Source organism: Bubalus bubalis, chromosome 10 (genome assembly GCF_019923935.1).
Source record: "Bubalus bubalis isolate 160015118507 breed Murrah chromosome 10, NDDB_SH_1, whole genome shotgun sequence".
NCBI classification, from domain to species: Eukaryota; Metazoa; Chordata; class Mammalia; order Artiodactyla; family Bovidae; genus Bubalus; species Bubalus bubalis.
Genome location: NC_059166.1, coordinates 9,932,041 through 9,944,987, shown reverse-complemented (window position 1 = coordinate 9,944,987; position 12,947 = coordinate 9,932,041). Strand labels below are relative to the sequence as shown.

At 43.8% G+C, this 12,947-nt stretch overlaps 1 protein-coding gene across 8 annotated transcripts in view; it reads left to right on the top strand.

Moving 5' to 3' along the window:
- ZDHHC14 (zinc finger DHHC-type palmitoyltransferase 14) overlaps positions 1-12,947 on the top strand; it is a 292,894-nt gene that overhangs the window by 159,557 nt on the left and 120,390 nt on the right. For 5 of the 8 annotated variants that reach the window (XM_025294340.3, XM_025294339.3, XR_006542264.2 and 2 more), the window contains exon 2: positions 7,889-8,061. In XM_025294340.3, coding sequence (XP_025150125.1) covers positions 7,889-8,061 — 173 coding nt within the window. The remainder of the gene's footprint in view (positions 1-7,888; positions 8,062-12,947) is intronic. The other 3 variants (XM_044924052.2, XM_006075700.4, XM_006075699.4) reach the window with 1 other exon arrangement.

The window sequence follows — 12,947 nt, the reverse complement described above, 5'->3', positions numbered from 1 at the left end:
GAAGCCTGTACTTTTAAACTAGGGCTCCCCTGGGTTCTGTGTCTATAAATAGGCCTGTCTGGGTGGTCTGGGAGGCCCTGAATTAAGACTAATGACACTGCTTTTGTCACATGGGCGCTCCACAGGCTTCAGGCGAGACTGTGCTGTACAGAACCTTGCCTGTTGGAACCACATGTGGCCGGGAGGCCTGGGGAAAAAGCAGGGTCCTTAGTGACTGTCCTCTCCTTGGGAGAGAGAGCTTTACCACCTCTTCCCTTAATGAGCCTGGAAACTGCTGCTCCTGATGAGAAGGCAGATGCAGCCTAATATAGAGATGATCCACGAGTCTGATGACACCAGGAGTCGTCCTCACATTTCTACCTGGAGTTCTCCTCTCCCCATTCTTCCTCTCTGGGTTTAAGCTTTCCCTTCCAATCTCTTTGGTTTCTATTTTTTCCTTTCGGTCCCACGTCCATTTATTTCAACTCCCTCCTTCGTATAGCACTGGTAGATTCAGCACTATGTGCAGTAGGTAAGAAGGGGCCTTCAAACAATGGGTGCAGCCGTGGGGTGTCTTGAAGGGGGTTATTGTTGTTTTTCAGTCTCGACCGACTCTTTCGACCCCAGGGACTGCAGCACGCCAGGCTCCTCTGTCCTCCACTATCTCCTGGAGTTTGTTCAAACTCCTGTCCTTTGAGTCAGGGATGCTATCTAACCATCTCATCCTTGGCCTTCAACTTCTCTTTTTGACTTCAATCTTTCCCAGCATCAGGATCTTTTGTACTGTATAAAATCATCTCTTTTTTTCCATTCTAGGGTTGTGAATGGATGTTATTTCTGAGTCCACTTCTTTTCTCTGTTTCCAAATAATGTGCTTATCTTTGCCCTGTAGTGCTACATTTATTTCTAAATACATGATTAAGGAACAAATCATAAAAGTAATGGTGTTTATGTCCCTGCCTATAAATGAAAAATAACATTTATTTTAGAATGACTCATATGAAAAGGAAAAAGATCATTTTTATTACTACCCTCATAATGCTACTCTGTTATTATTTCAGACATCTGAGTCATTGGCTCAGATTATTTCATTTTATGATCATTTGCCTTAGCTATTTATTACTGAAATGCATTGCAATCAAAAGTCTGACATTTAAAATAATAGCTGAACTTTGTGATTTCTAAAATATGGAGACTTCCTTCACTAGAATGCAACATCAATAAAGCAAGGCCACGTCCTCCTTGGTATCAATTTTAGTTGTGTGCCTCATTTCTGTGTATCACTTCAGTTTCAGTCGCTCAGTCCTGTCCGACTCTTTGCGACCCCATAAATCACAGCACGCCAGGCCTTCCTGTCCATCACCAACTCCCGGAATTCACTCAAACTCATGTCCATCAAGTCAGTGATGCCATCCAGCCATCTCATCCTCTGTCGTCCCCTTCTCCTCCTGCCCCCAATCTCTCCCAGCATCAGAGTCTTTTCCAATGAATCAACTCTTCGAATGAGGTAGCCAAAGTATCAGAGTTTCAGCCTCAGCATCAGTCCTTCCAATGAACACTCAGAACTGATCTGCTTTAGGATGGACTGGTTGGATCTCCTTCCAGTCCAAGGGACTCTCAAGAGTCTTCTCCAACACCACAGTTCAAAAGCATCAGTTCTTCGGTGCTCAGCTTTCTTCACAGTCCAACTCTCATATCCATACATAACCACTGGAAAAACCATAGCCTTGACTAGACGGACCTTTGTTGGCAAAGTAATGTCTCTGCTTTTCAATGTGCTATCTAGATTGGTCATAACTTTCCTTCCAAGGAGTAAGCGTCTTTTAAGTTCATGACTGCAATCACGATCTGCAGTGATTTTGGAGCCCAGAAAAATAAAGTCTGACACTGTTTCCACTGTTTCCCCATCTATTTCCCATGAAGTGATAGGACCGGATGCCCTGATCTTACTTTTCTGAATGTTGAGCTTTATGCCAACTTTTTCACTCTTCTCTTTCACTTTCATCAAGAGGCTCTTTAGTTCCTCTTCACTTTCTGCCATAAGGGTGGTGTCATCTGCATATCTGAGGTGATTGATATTTCTCCCGGCAATCTTGATTCCAGCTTGTGCTTCTTCCAGCCCAGCATTTCTCATGATGTACTCTGCAAATAAGTTAAATAAGCAGGGTGACAATATACAGCCTTGACGTACTTCTTTTCCTATTTGGAACCAGTCTGTTGTTCCATGTCCAGTTCTAACTGTTGCTTCCTGACCTGCATATAGGTTTCTCAAGAGGCAAGAATAGTTATTCTTGTGTTTATGCTTTCATATGTACAGGACAGAACAAAAATGTCAAATGTAGGTCGTGTTGTAGTCAGGGGGTCATGAGCTACAGTAATGGGAATTTTTTTTTGTATGCGTATCCATTTGCCAGCAAAATATTAAAAGATGACTCCAATTGTTTTGCTATAGGAAAAGATTCTCTACTTTTTTGTTGTTATTGTTATGTAACATTATTAATATTATATGTTTATTGTGTCTTTCTGCTCACCTTCTCATATTTCAAAGGGCCATTCACATTGACAGGTAGGTTCTACATCTATTATCAATTGCAAAAGATTTTCTTTGTTCCAAAGGCCACATGATCTTAATGTCTCTGTTACGTCTTGTTAATATTGTTTCACTTTGTTTTATTTTTGTTTTCAAGTAAAGCTAATCTCCCAAAGAATGTCCTATGAGGAAACAGAGAGCCCTAAACACCCAATAATGAACTCCAGATTTTCTATGTGAAATGTTTAAGACATTAGTTTAGTTCCAGGATTTTAACACAAAGTATCAATTTTAACCACCAGTAAATTCTAACCTGAGAGCCATTCTCTAAATAGAAATATAGAATTAATGAGAGTATTGATTCTGGAAAGGTCAGTATCTGTTTGATGGTAAAATAATTTTGTCATGTGTGCTAAGTCGCTTCAGTCATGTTGAACTCTCCACGACCTCTATGGGATTCTCCAGGCAAGAATACTGGAGTGGGTTGCCGTGCCCTTTTCTAGGGCATCTTCCCTGCCCAGAGATCAAACCCAGGTCTCCTGCATTGCAGGCAGATTCTTTACCATCTGAGCCACTAGAGAATACATTAATTGCATAGTCTCAGATAATATAGCACCTAGAAAATGGCTGTATCCTTCATGTATAGACATCAAAATACAAATAATTCTTTTTCTTAAAGATTTGAGAAGATTGCTATTAGAACTGAAGAAATTCCCTGTAATCCTTTTTCAGTGCTAAATGGTCTAATTATTACCTGGAAGGACCTTTCTTGGCCTCTGATGTACAGTGAGTTGACAGTTTGTAGTAGATATTTAATCATCATGTCTAAAGGCAAACAGTTCACTGATGTATATCATAGGAGCGAGATTATTATACAAACTTTTCATCTTGATAGCCTTTGTTTTGTCTGGTGCTAAATTAACTCATTTCTTTTATGTTATGAAAATGCATGCTTTCAGATTCTTTTTTTTCCCCTCCTGCCACTTTCTCATTGAGCTTTATGAAGACAAAGATGCTTGTAGCCAGTTACCCACCCGGCTCTGGGTTGTATGTAGGTCACAATTCTTCAGACCGAGAGAGAGGACTCCATTTGGTGTTTATATCTTTGGCAGCTGCAACCTCGTCTTGTATCCGATCCAGGCCCTCGGGGGAAGGCGTCTTCCTCATCACAGATGGCTCTCAGAGTTGGAGAGCCCAGCCACGGTTGCTCAGAAACGTGAAGAGCCGTTTTCAAGTTGTCTGAGCTCGAGCTAAGAATTTTCTTTGCCGCTCACAGTGCTTCAGCTATTAGGTCGCACCAGCGGCTGTGGGTTGGCTGAGATTTTCCCATCGGCCTTGGCTCCTCCTGGGGGTTTGGTGATCACTGTCCTGAGCTGGGTCTGCTTATTCCTGAGTCTTCACCAGCAGGACTGCAGATGCTCTCGGCTTTTTCTGAGCAGTAGCTTGAAGGTGTCCGTGTAGCCCTGATCTCCTTGTTTGCTTGGAGATCTGAATTCTTTTATACAAAGCCATGCCCAAGACTTCAGTGAGGAACCGAACGTTGTCCTTTGAAATACAGAGAGCTCCTGCTACCAACATATGGTGCTTAATCTGCTAGAACTTTAAAGAGTGTTGCACACACTCAGCTCAGGTGCAGTCCTGCCTTTCCTCATGGGCAGAAGCATCCTAGACAGGACAGATCCTTAGCACCCGTTTGAAGGAAGTTCTAACAATCTTAGAAAATAGAGAAGCAAGTTCTGGACACAGAGTACATTGTGATCTTGATGGTATGGCTGACTTGACTTCCCTGCAATTTTCTCTATTACTGTAAAATTCAGTGAATAGGTCCCATTCATTCAACTACTCAACAAATACTTGTCAAATACCTACCCTACGTGAGGCATCATGCAGGGTGCTATGAAGGACACACGCTGACCAGGGGCCAGTCCACCCTCGGGACTTCCAGTCCAGTGAGGTTCATGACGCATGTCCACAAACAGCCACAAGTACCCCATCGTGAGAAACAAACAAAGATACTAGGGAAGTTTACAAAAAGAAACCAGCTCTTTGGCTTGGGGGTGAGCCAAGAAAATCTTGTCACCAGGTCTTTATGGAAACTTGAAAGTTGGGGAGGCTTTAACAAGGTGAGATGGGGGTGGGGGTGCTCCAGACACCAGGGCTGGGTCACGGGCCCCTGTCTGGGAAGGTGGAGACGACGGGAGGCCTCCAGAGTCATCAACCTGGAGACGTGGCTGGGTGGCCCTGCATATGGTGCACTTGGGACAACAAGAAACCATTTAGGACATGGCTTACTCACTAACAGGGCTTCCCTGGTGGCTCTGTGGTAAAAAAATCTACCTGCAGTGCAGGACACCCAGGTTTGATCCCTGGGTTGGGAAGAGCCTCTGGAGGAGGAAATGGCAACCCACTCCAGTATTCTGGCCTGAAAAATCCCATGGACAGAGGAGCCTGGTGGGCTACAGTCCATGGGGTCGCAAAGAGTTGGACACTACTCAGTGACTAACATTTTGACTTTGACTTGACTTATTCGTTAATGACATCTTGCTCTGGGAAGGCATATCTTTACAAGTATGAGCAGGCAACCTCTGAGGTCAACCAAGTTACATTTCAGAACCAAAAGGGAAAAACAAAAACACTGAAGATCCACTAAATCTCCTTCACGGGAGGGTTCCAACAGCACTCAAGTCTCCATCCTTGGAGAGGCCAATGGAGCTAAATAAACTCCATCCCTAAACACTCAAGGTGGGTCCCATCCTGTGGACTGGTCATCCAGGTCACGTTGTCCAGCTATGACCCGGGTGCAGCTGCTGAACAACTGTTCCAGTTGCTTCTTATTCAAACTCATCAAAAATGAGAAAGAGGAGAAAGTTGGGCTGTTGTATTCTCTGCCCTTATTCAAACAGCCATTCATTTGTTGAATTCTGAATTTAAATTCTAGAAAAATTCTCTCAACACAATTGATCATTTTTATAACCATTTTATTAAAAAAAAAGAGGTACACCTAGAGTAGGTTCTTTTAGACTAAAAACATTTTTGACTAATCTATATAAACCAAAATGTATTAGTATCAGGGTCAGTTTTATGCCTTCAGTAACGGACTGTGTTTATTTCTTTTCTAAAAAAAAAATCCTTTTATTTTATATTGCTGGATAGCCAATTAATAATCTTGTGATAGTTTCAGGTGAACAGCAAAGGGACTCAGCCATGCATATACATGTATCCATTCTCCCCCAAACTCCCCTCCCTGAACTGTGTTGATTTCTGATTGTGGTACACTAGCCCGGTGGGCTGCCATCTATGGGGTCGCAGAGTCGGACACGACTGAAGCGACTTAGCAGCAGCAGCAGCAGCACATTTTCAAGGCTTAGTACAACTTCAGGTGGCTTTCTATATGACAATAAGAGGAGCAAAGATAATGCTATATTTTATGACACAAATGCTTTTTAATGATCTTTAGAGCCTGAGCTCCTTGCTATTAACTTGATTGACATCACAGTCAGAGATTTAATCAATAGCCTTGCAGCAATTGATATTTATCACCAGCTCTTCACAGACGCTCCATGTCAGAGTCTGCACGTCTTCCATTTACCATAATGGACGTGCCCTGAGAAGGTGTTTATTTCTGTAGCCCACGGCACTGCACCATATCCCAGAGCTGGGCCGCAGTCCCCTGTGAAGGTTTCAGTGCAATATTAAATGATTGTCACTTTATATTTAATTTCTGAAGGGAAGATGGTCATTTCATGACAATCCCCCGGGACTGAGCCCCCTGCTCCTCTCTTAAGCAAAGCTTTCCAACCCTTTCTCTTCCAGCTCCCTCTCTTTGTTTGGGGTTGAGTGTCTGAAGAGCCTCCCCCTGGTGAGGCAGACCATCTGGGAGGCACTTTGCACTCTGAGGTGTTCCTTGATGCCCACGTTGTTCCTAAATGTGGTGACAACAGACTGACCATGGTCCCTGCAGGGCTCATCCTTCACTGGGCTCCAGGCACCAGGCTGGTCTTCACTCTGCCTCTCAACACCTCCGCGGAGTCAAGGGTCAATGACGGTGGGTCAGGGCAGTGCTTAAAGCTGCCTTGGCTCCTGGGTCCCCGGAGCCGGCTGGCATAGATGTCCGTCTGTCGCAAGGGCACCTCTCCCCGACTCATCAAGACCCTGCTGTGGGTCAGTACATTCACTGGGGACAGTGAAGGGGGTTTGAGAGTCAACTTGGGCCGTATTTAGCCGTTGGTAGCTCATCTTCTTCTGGAAGTGCATGTTCAGTTCAGTTCACTTGCTGAGTCATGTCCAACTCTGCGACCCCATGGACTGCAGCTCACCAGGCCTCCCTGTCCATCACCAGCTCCTAGAGTTTACCCAAAGTCATGTCCATTGAGTTGGTGATGCCATCCAACCATCTCATACTCTGTCATCCCCTTCTCCTCCTATTTTCAATCTTTCCCAGCATCAGGGTCTTTTCCAATGAGTCATTTCTTCGAATCACATGGCCAAAGTATTGGAGTTTCAGCTTCAACATCAGTCCTACCAATGAACACCCAGGACTGATCTCCTTTAGGATGGACTGGTTGGATCTCCTTCCAGTCCAAGGGACTCTCAAGAGTCTTCTCCAACACCACAGTTCAAAAGCATCAGTTCTTCGGTGCTCAGCATTGTTTATGGTCCAACTCTCACATCCATACATGACTACTGGAAAAACCATAGCTTTGACTAGATGGACCTTTGTTGGCAAAGTAATGTCTCTGCTTTTTAATATGCTGTCTAGGTTGGTCATAGCTTTCTGCCTGCCTACATCCTTTTAGTCCTTTTGGGAAACTGGTCCACCAGTACGTTTCCATATCTCATTAACCTCTTTTGGATAGATTAGGTCCAAAATGTTGAAAAAATACTTTCTTGCCTTTTGAGGGTGGCTTGCAGTTCTCTGCGTTCTGTGCCCTAAGCTGTCTGACCCAGAGAGGAAAGGCCGGGTCTGATGAAAATTGGTTCTAAGCCAGTGTCTCCTGTGTTAATACGATTCCAGGACTGGGTGGAGAATCATGTAATTCATGTGCCATGTTTCCAACACAAAGGGTGCAAGCTCTGTGCATCTTACATCAATTATACAAGCAGGATTATTTTCATTTTTCTGCCAGTGTTTTTCTGAGCAGCCAAGGGTTATCTTAGCTGAGAAGGGAGGGTTAAACTGTCCATGAGAGAGAACTGCAGACCTCCCCAAATGTAGATATTTAACACAGATGAATTTTTAATGGAAATCAATTTTGCTTTTCCAAAAAAAAAAAAAAAGCCTATAGGTTCTTGGAAAACACAGACTGCTTACTGTTGATTACTGACATTGCATTTCCTCTCTTTCTTCCCTCCCTTCCTGCTTCCCCCACCTGTTGGCAGCTGCCCGTACCTAGCAGTGAAAATCACTCCCGCCATCCCGGTGGTCGGTGGCATCTTGTTCTTCTTTGTGATGGGGACCCTGCTGCGCACCAGCTTCAGTGACCCCGGCGTCCTTCCGCGAGCCACGCCTGATGAAGCCGCCGACCTGGAAAGGCAAATAGGTAACCCTGAAGGTCCGCCCTTAGCCTGTCTGTGGTCACTGCCCACATGTGCTCAGCCCCAGTGCGGGAGGACGGGCGAGGAGCCCTTGCAGGAGGGGCTGAGTCCCTGGGGAGGAGTCCCGATGTCTTCATTCACTTGGCCCGAGGATGACCTGAGTAGGAGGTGGGATGGAAAGTGGTTGGAGGTAAGGCCGAGGGACTAGTGCGCTGGAGGTGGGCTGGTGGTACCGGCAGGCAGGCCGCCACCAGCCAGGCTCTCTGAAATCTGAGTGTCTGAGTCCGCTCTGAGAAGGCGCCTGCAGAAGGCACTGCTGTGAAAGCTGCGGTTCTCGGTGGCTGCTCTCCTCTGCTTTCTAGAATATCAAGCGGGAAAGGCTACACCTTAGACTCTGTCCTATTTATCCAGCCTGGGCTCCAGCATTTCTTTATTAAGGTTTGACAACGATAATATATTTCTCATATATATTGAGATGAATGGCTTTATTTTTCCTTAGATATTGGAAAGCCCGGGATTAAAAACTTACAGCAATCCATTTTAAAGATATTAAAAAACCAATCCCTATCCCTCATACAAAGAACCCTTAAAATCTCTTTTTTAATTAAAAAGAGAGCTCCCGCTTGCTCTTAAAAGTTTGCCTTTGTGAACGTGTAGCTTTGCCGTGGTGCAGCAATCATCTGGCAAGCGTGGCAGGGGCACTGTGGTGTCTCAATGTGGATGTGAAGGTTAGGTGTGAAAAATCATTCGACCAAAATAGTTCTCTCCCAGTGGGCGTCCCTTCCCAGCCCACTTGGCTGAAAGACCCTCACTTTCCACTGTGTAAAGAGGTACAATTAGGGTCTTGAAAAACTGCCTGCTCTGGTTCACTTCCCCAAATGCTGAAGCACAGTCATGGCCTTCTCTGAGCATCTGCCTTCATCCTTCATCCCTGGGAGGGGAGCAGTAGAGGGGTCAATAATGGGAGTGTGTGTGAGTTTTCTGCTGGGCTGCAGACAGCTTCTTCTGTCCTGGGGTAGGGAAGTAGGGAGACAATCTCTTTCTTAGCCACCACGTATTGAGATTTGAACACAGGGCAATAATCTATAGTGTAAAGCCTTTGGATCCCAAGAAGATAAAATCTGTCACTGCTTCCACTTTTTCCACTTCTATTAATATTTACCATGACGTGATGGGAGTGGGTGCCATGATCTTAGTTTTTGTAATGTTGAATTTCAGGCCAGCTTTTTCACTCTCCTTTTTCACCCTCATCAAGAGGCTGCATTTATATAGCTCATCAATAATTTGTAAAGGCCACCCATGATGATCATTGAATTTGATCACATCCTGGAAATTTTGTGAGGAAGACTTTATTATTACACCCATTTTACAAATAAGAAAACAAAACCCCAAGGGGTTAGACGGAAGAAGATAGCAGAGCCAGACCCTTCAACCCAGGTCCCTTGGATCTCAGTCCTAGTTCTTTAGTTCATGTCATAAGGAAGAGAGAGAGGCCAGGACCCAGTTCCCTGCAGGGACTAGGTTGGAGCCTGTAGACAGTGCGTAGTCTATGCCTGCGTCACTTCTGCATGAGCTTAAAACTGCTACTGGTGCAGTAGGCAGAGAGCCCAGCTCCCACACTGGCCGTTAAGCATTTTCCTGCTGTGATCCTGTTTTCTCTCCCACCTCCCCATGAGTGCTGGGAGCATCTGAAGCAGCAGCAAGATCAGGGATTTTTTTTTTTTTTTTTTGGTCTTTCTTACAAAGCGGATAATAAAGAGTGCCATCAAAATTCTCTATTATAAATGCAGATTCTAAGAGACATTGAGTTTCCATTATTAATATTGAAGAAGTTGAATGATTCATTAAAATGCAATTTTCTTGTTGTTTTGTTTTCTTAAAGTTGATAACCTCAGAGCAGTATTTTTCAACATACTTTTCCATATAAGCCATTTTTAAAACCCAGCTCTGGCCGCATGCCCCTTCCCCCCAGAAACACAGATTGTGTGAGAGATGGAACCAGATTTCGTTTCCTGTGAAGGAGAGAAAAGGAGCTTTAGAGACAAGCTTTGGAGTGGCAGAAATCAGTAGCCCGATACGTCCTTCCCCAAAGGCAATTAGATGAAGCATTATAGATAAGATGAGACAAAGTAGTCAGAAATAGTCATTTCATGGCTCTGGAATCCAGCTGTATTAAGGAGCAGTTATTCATGAAAAACTGATGAACTTCGGGGCAGAACAGTGGGAGTCTGTGACAGTCTCTCTGGGACCACTGTCATCCCCAGCCTGCGTTCCGAAGGTGAGGAAGCTCCATGTGGATACCACGCACCCTGCCATGTCCTTATCTGAGGGGCTGACTCCATTCAAAGTGGAGCATGTGAATTTCCAGGTGGCGCTAGTGGTAAAGAACCCGCCTGCCAGAGCAGATGTAAGAGACTTGGGTTCAATCCCCGGGTCGGAAAGATCCCACGGAAGAGGAAATGACAACCCACTCCAGTATTCTCTCCTGGAGAATCCCATGGACAGAGGAGCTTAGCAGGTTACAGTCAATGGGGTCACAAAGGGTTGGACACAAGTGAGGCGACTTAGCGCAACGCATGCATGGAAAAAACCTAGAAACTGAAACTTTCACCTTAAGAACTAGAAAAGGCAGAGCAAACTAAACTCAAAGCAATTAGTAGGAAGGAAATGGTAAAGTTGAGTGGAAATCAGTGAAATAGAACACGCAAAACAACAGAGGAAATCAGTGAGCCCCAAAATTAGTCCTTTGAGAAGATCAACAAAATTGACAAAACTTCAGCTATACTCCCCTGACTGCCCCCTCCAAAAAGAAGACAAGGAGAAAGAGAGAAGATACAAATTACCAAAATTAGCAATAAAAAGCAGAGGTGTCACCATTAAACCTAGAAAAATTAAGAGGATTTTTATTTTATGCTACAAATTTAGACAATTTAGATGAATGGACAAATTCTTAGAAAGCCACAGTTACCAAAAAAAAAAAAAATGCTCAAGAAATAAAAAATCTGAAAAAAACACCACATAGCAAGTAAAGAAACTGGCTGTCTATATTTGGATTCATTTGAATCCAAGGATTAATTTGAATCCTTCCTTTACGCCATACACAAAATTTTAATTTAAAATGGATCATAGACCTAAATATAAGAGCTAAAATGATAAAACTTCTGAAGGAAATGTAGAGAAAATTTTCCTGACCTTGTATTAGGCAAAGTGCTTAGATAGGACACCAAAAGCAGTATCTGTAATTTTTAAAAGGTGATAAATTGAATTTCATCAAATTTAAAACTTTTGTGTTTCAAAAGATACCATTAAGAAAATGAAAAGACAAGCTACAGATTGGGAGAAAATAGTCATGAATCCTATATCTGATAAAATATCTTATACTGTATCTAGAACATATTAAGATCTCTTACAACACAATAAGCAGACAAACAACCCATATACAGATGGGTAAAGAATCCAACAGACATTTTTCCAAAGAAGATGTATGAATGAACCAATAAGTACATGAAAAGATCCTCAGCATCTTTAATTATTCAGTTCAGTTCAGTTCAGTCGCTCAGTCGTGTCCGACTCTTTGCGACCCCATGAATTGCAGCACGCCAGGCCTCCCTGTCCATCACCAACTCCCGGAGTTCACTGAGACTCAGGTCCATCGAGTCAGTGATGCCATCCAGCCATCTCATCCTCTGTCGTCCCCTTCTCCTCCTGCCCCCAATCCCTCCCAGCATCAGAGTCTTTTCCAGTGAGTCAACTCTTCGCATGAGATGGCCAAAGTACTGGAGTTTCAGCTTTAATTATTAGGGAAATGCAAATCAAAGCCATAAAGACATACCACTTGGCACCCGCTAAAATGGTTCCAACCAAAAGAGACTGACAATGTTGGTGAGGATATGGAGAAATTGGAACCCTCATGCATTACAGGCTGGGGTGTGAAATGGTGCCACCACTTTGGAAAATACTTCCTCAAAATTCCTCAAGAAGTTAAAAGTCACCATATGACCCAGCAGTTCTATCCTACGTATACATCCAAGAGAAATGAAACACGTGTCCTTGTATGTGCCTTATATCTAGGAGCCTAAACCTGGAAATAACCCAGATGTCCGTTGGCAGATAAACTGATGAGCAATATGTGGTTAGTCCACATAACAGAATGTTATTAAGCGGTAAAATAGAGCAAAGTGTCGACACAGGCTCCGACTTGGATAAACCTTAAAAATACTATGACAGTAAGTGAAAGAAACCAAATCCGAAGACTGTAGATTGTGTGATTCCAGTTAGATGAAGTGTCCAGAAAGGGCAAACTTTTAGAGACAGCAGATCAGGGATTGCCCAGGCTGGGGATAGGACTGAGGGCTGACCACACACGGACTTGAGAGAATTTGTCAGGGGAGGATGAAAATGGTCCAAAACTGGATTGTGGTGATGGTTGCATAATCTAATAAATTGACTAATGATTATTGTATTGTACACTTACAATGGATAACTGTAATGTAAGGTAGCTTATACTGCAATAAGGCTGTCTAAAATAAAAGGGAAGAAGAGAGGAAAGGAGAGAGGAGGAGGGTGGAGGAAAAGAAAGAAGGCTCTCCCATCCTCTGGGTGTGTGACTTTAGGCTAGTCGTACAGTTTTTAAATCTCATCCTACCATATTCTTAACTTTAACATGGAAATGTTAAATGTTAGTTGCTCAGTCGAGTCCACTCTTTGCTACCCCATGAACTGTAGCCCACCAGGCTCCTCTGTCCATGGAATTCTCCATACAAGAATACTGGAGTGGGTTGCCATTCCCTTCTCCAGTGAATCTTTCTGACCCAGGGATCAAACCTGTGTCTCTTATGTCTCCTGCATTGGCAGGCAGGTTATTTACCACTAGCGCCACCTGGGAAGCCCCTTAAGATGGGAA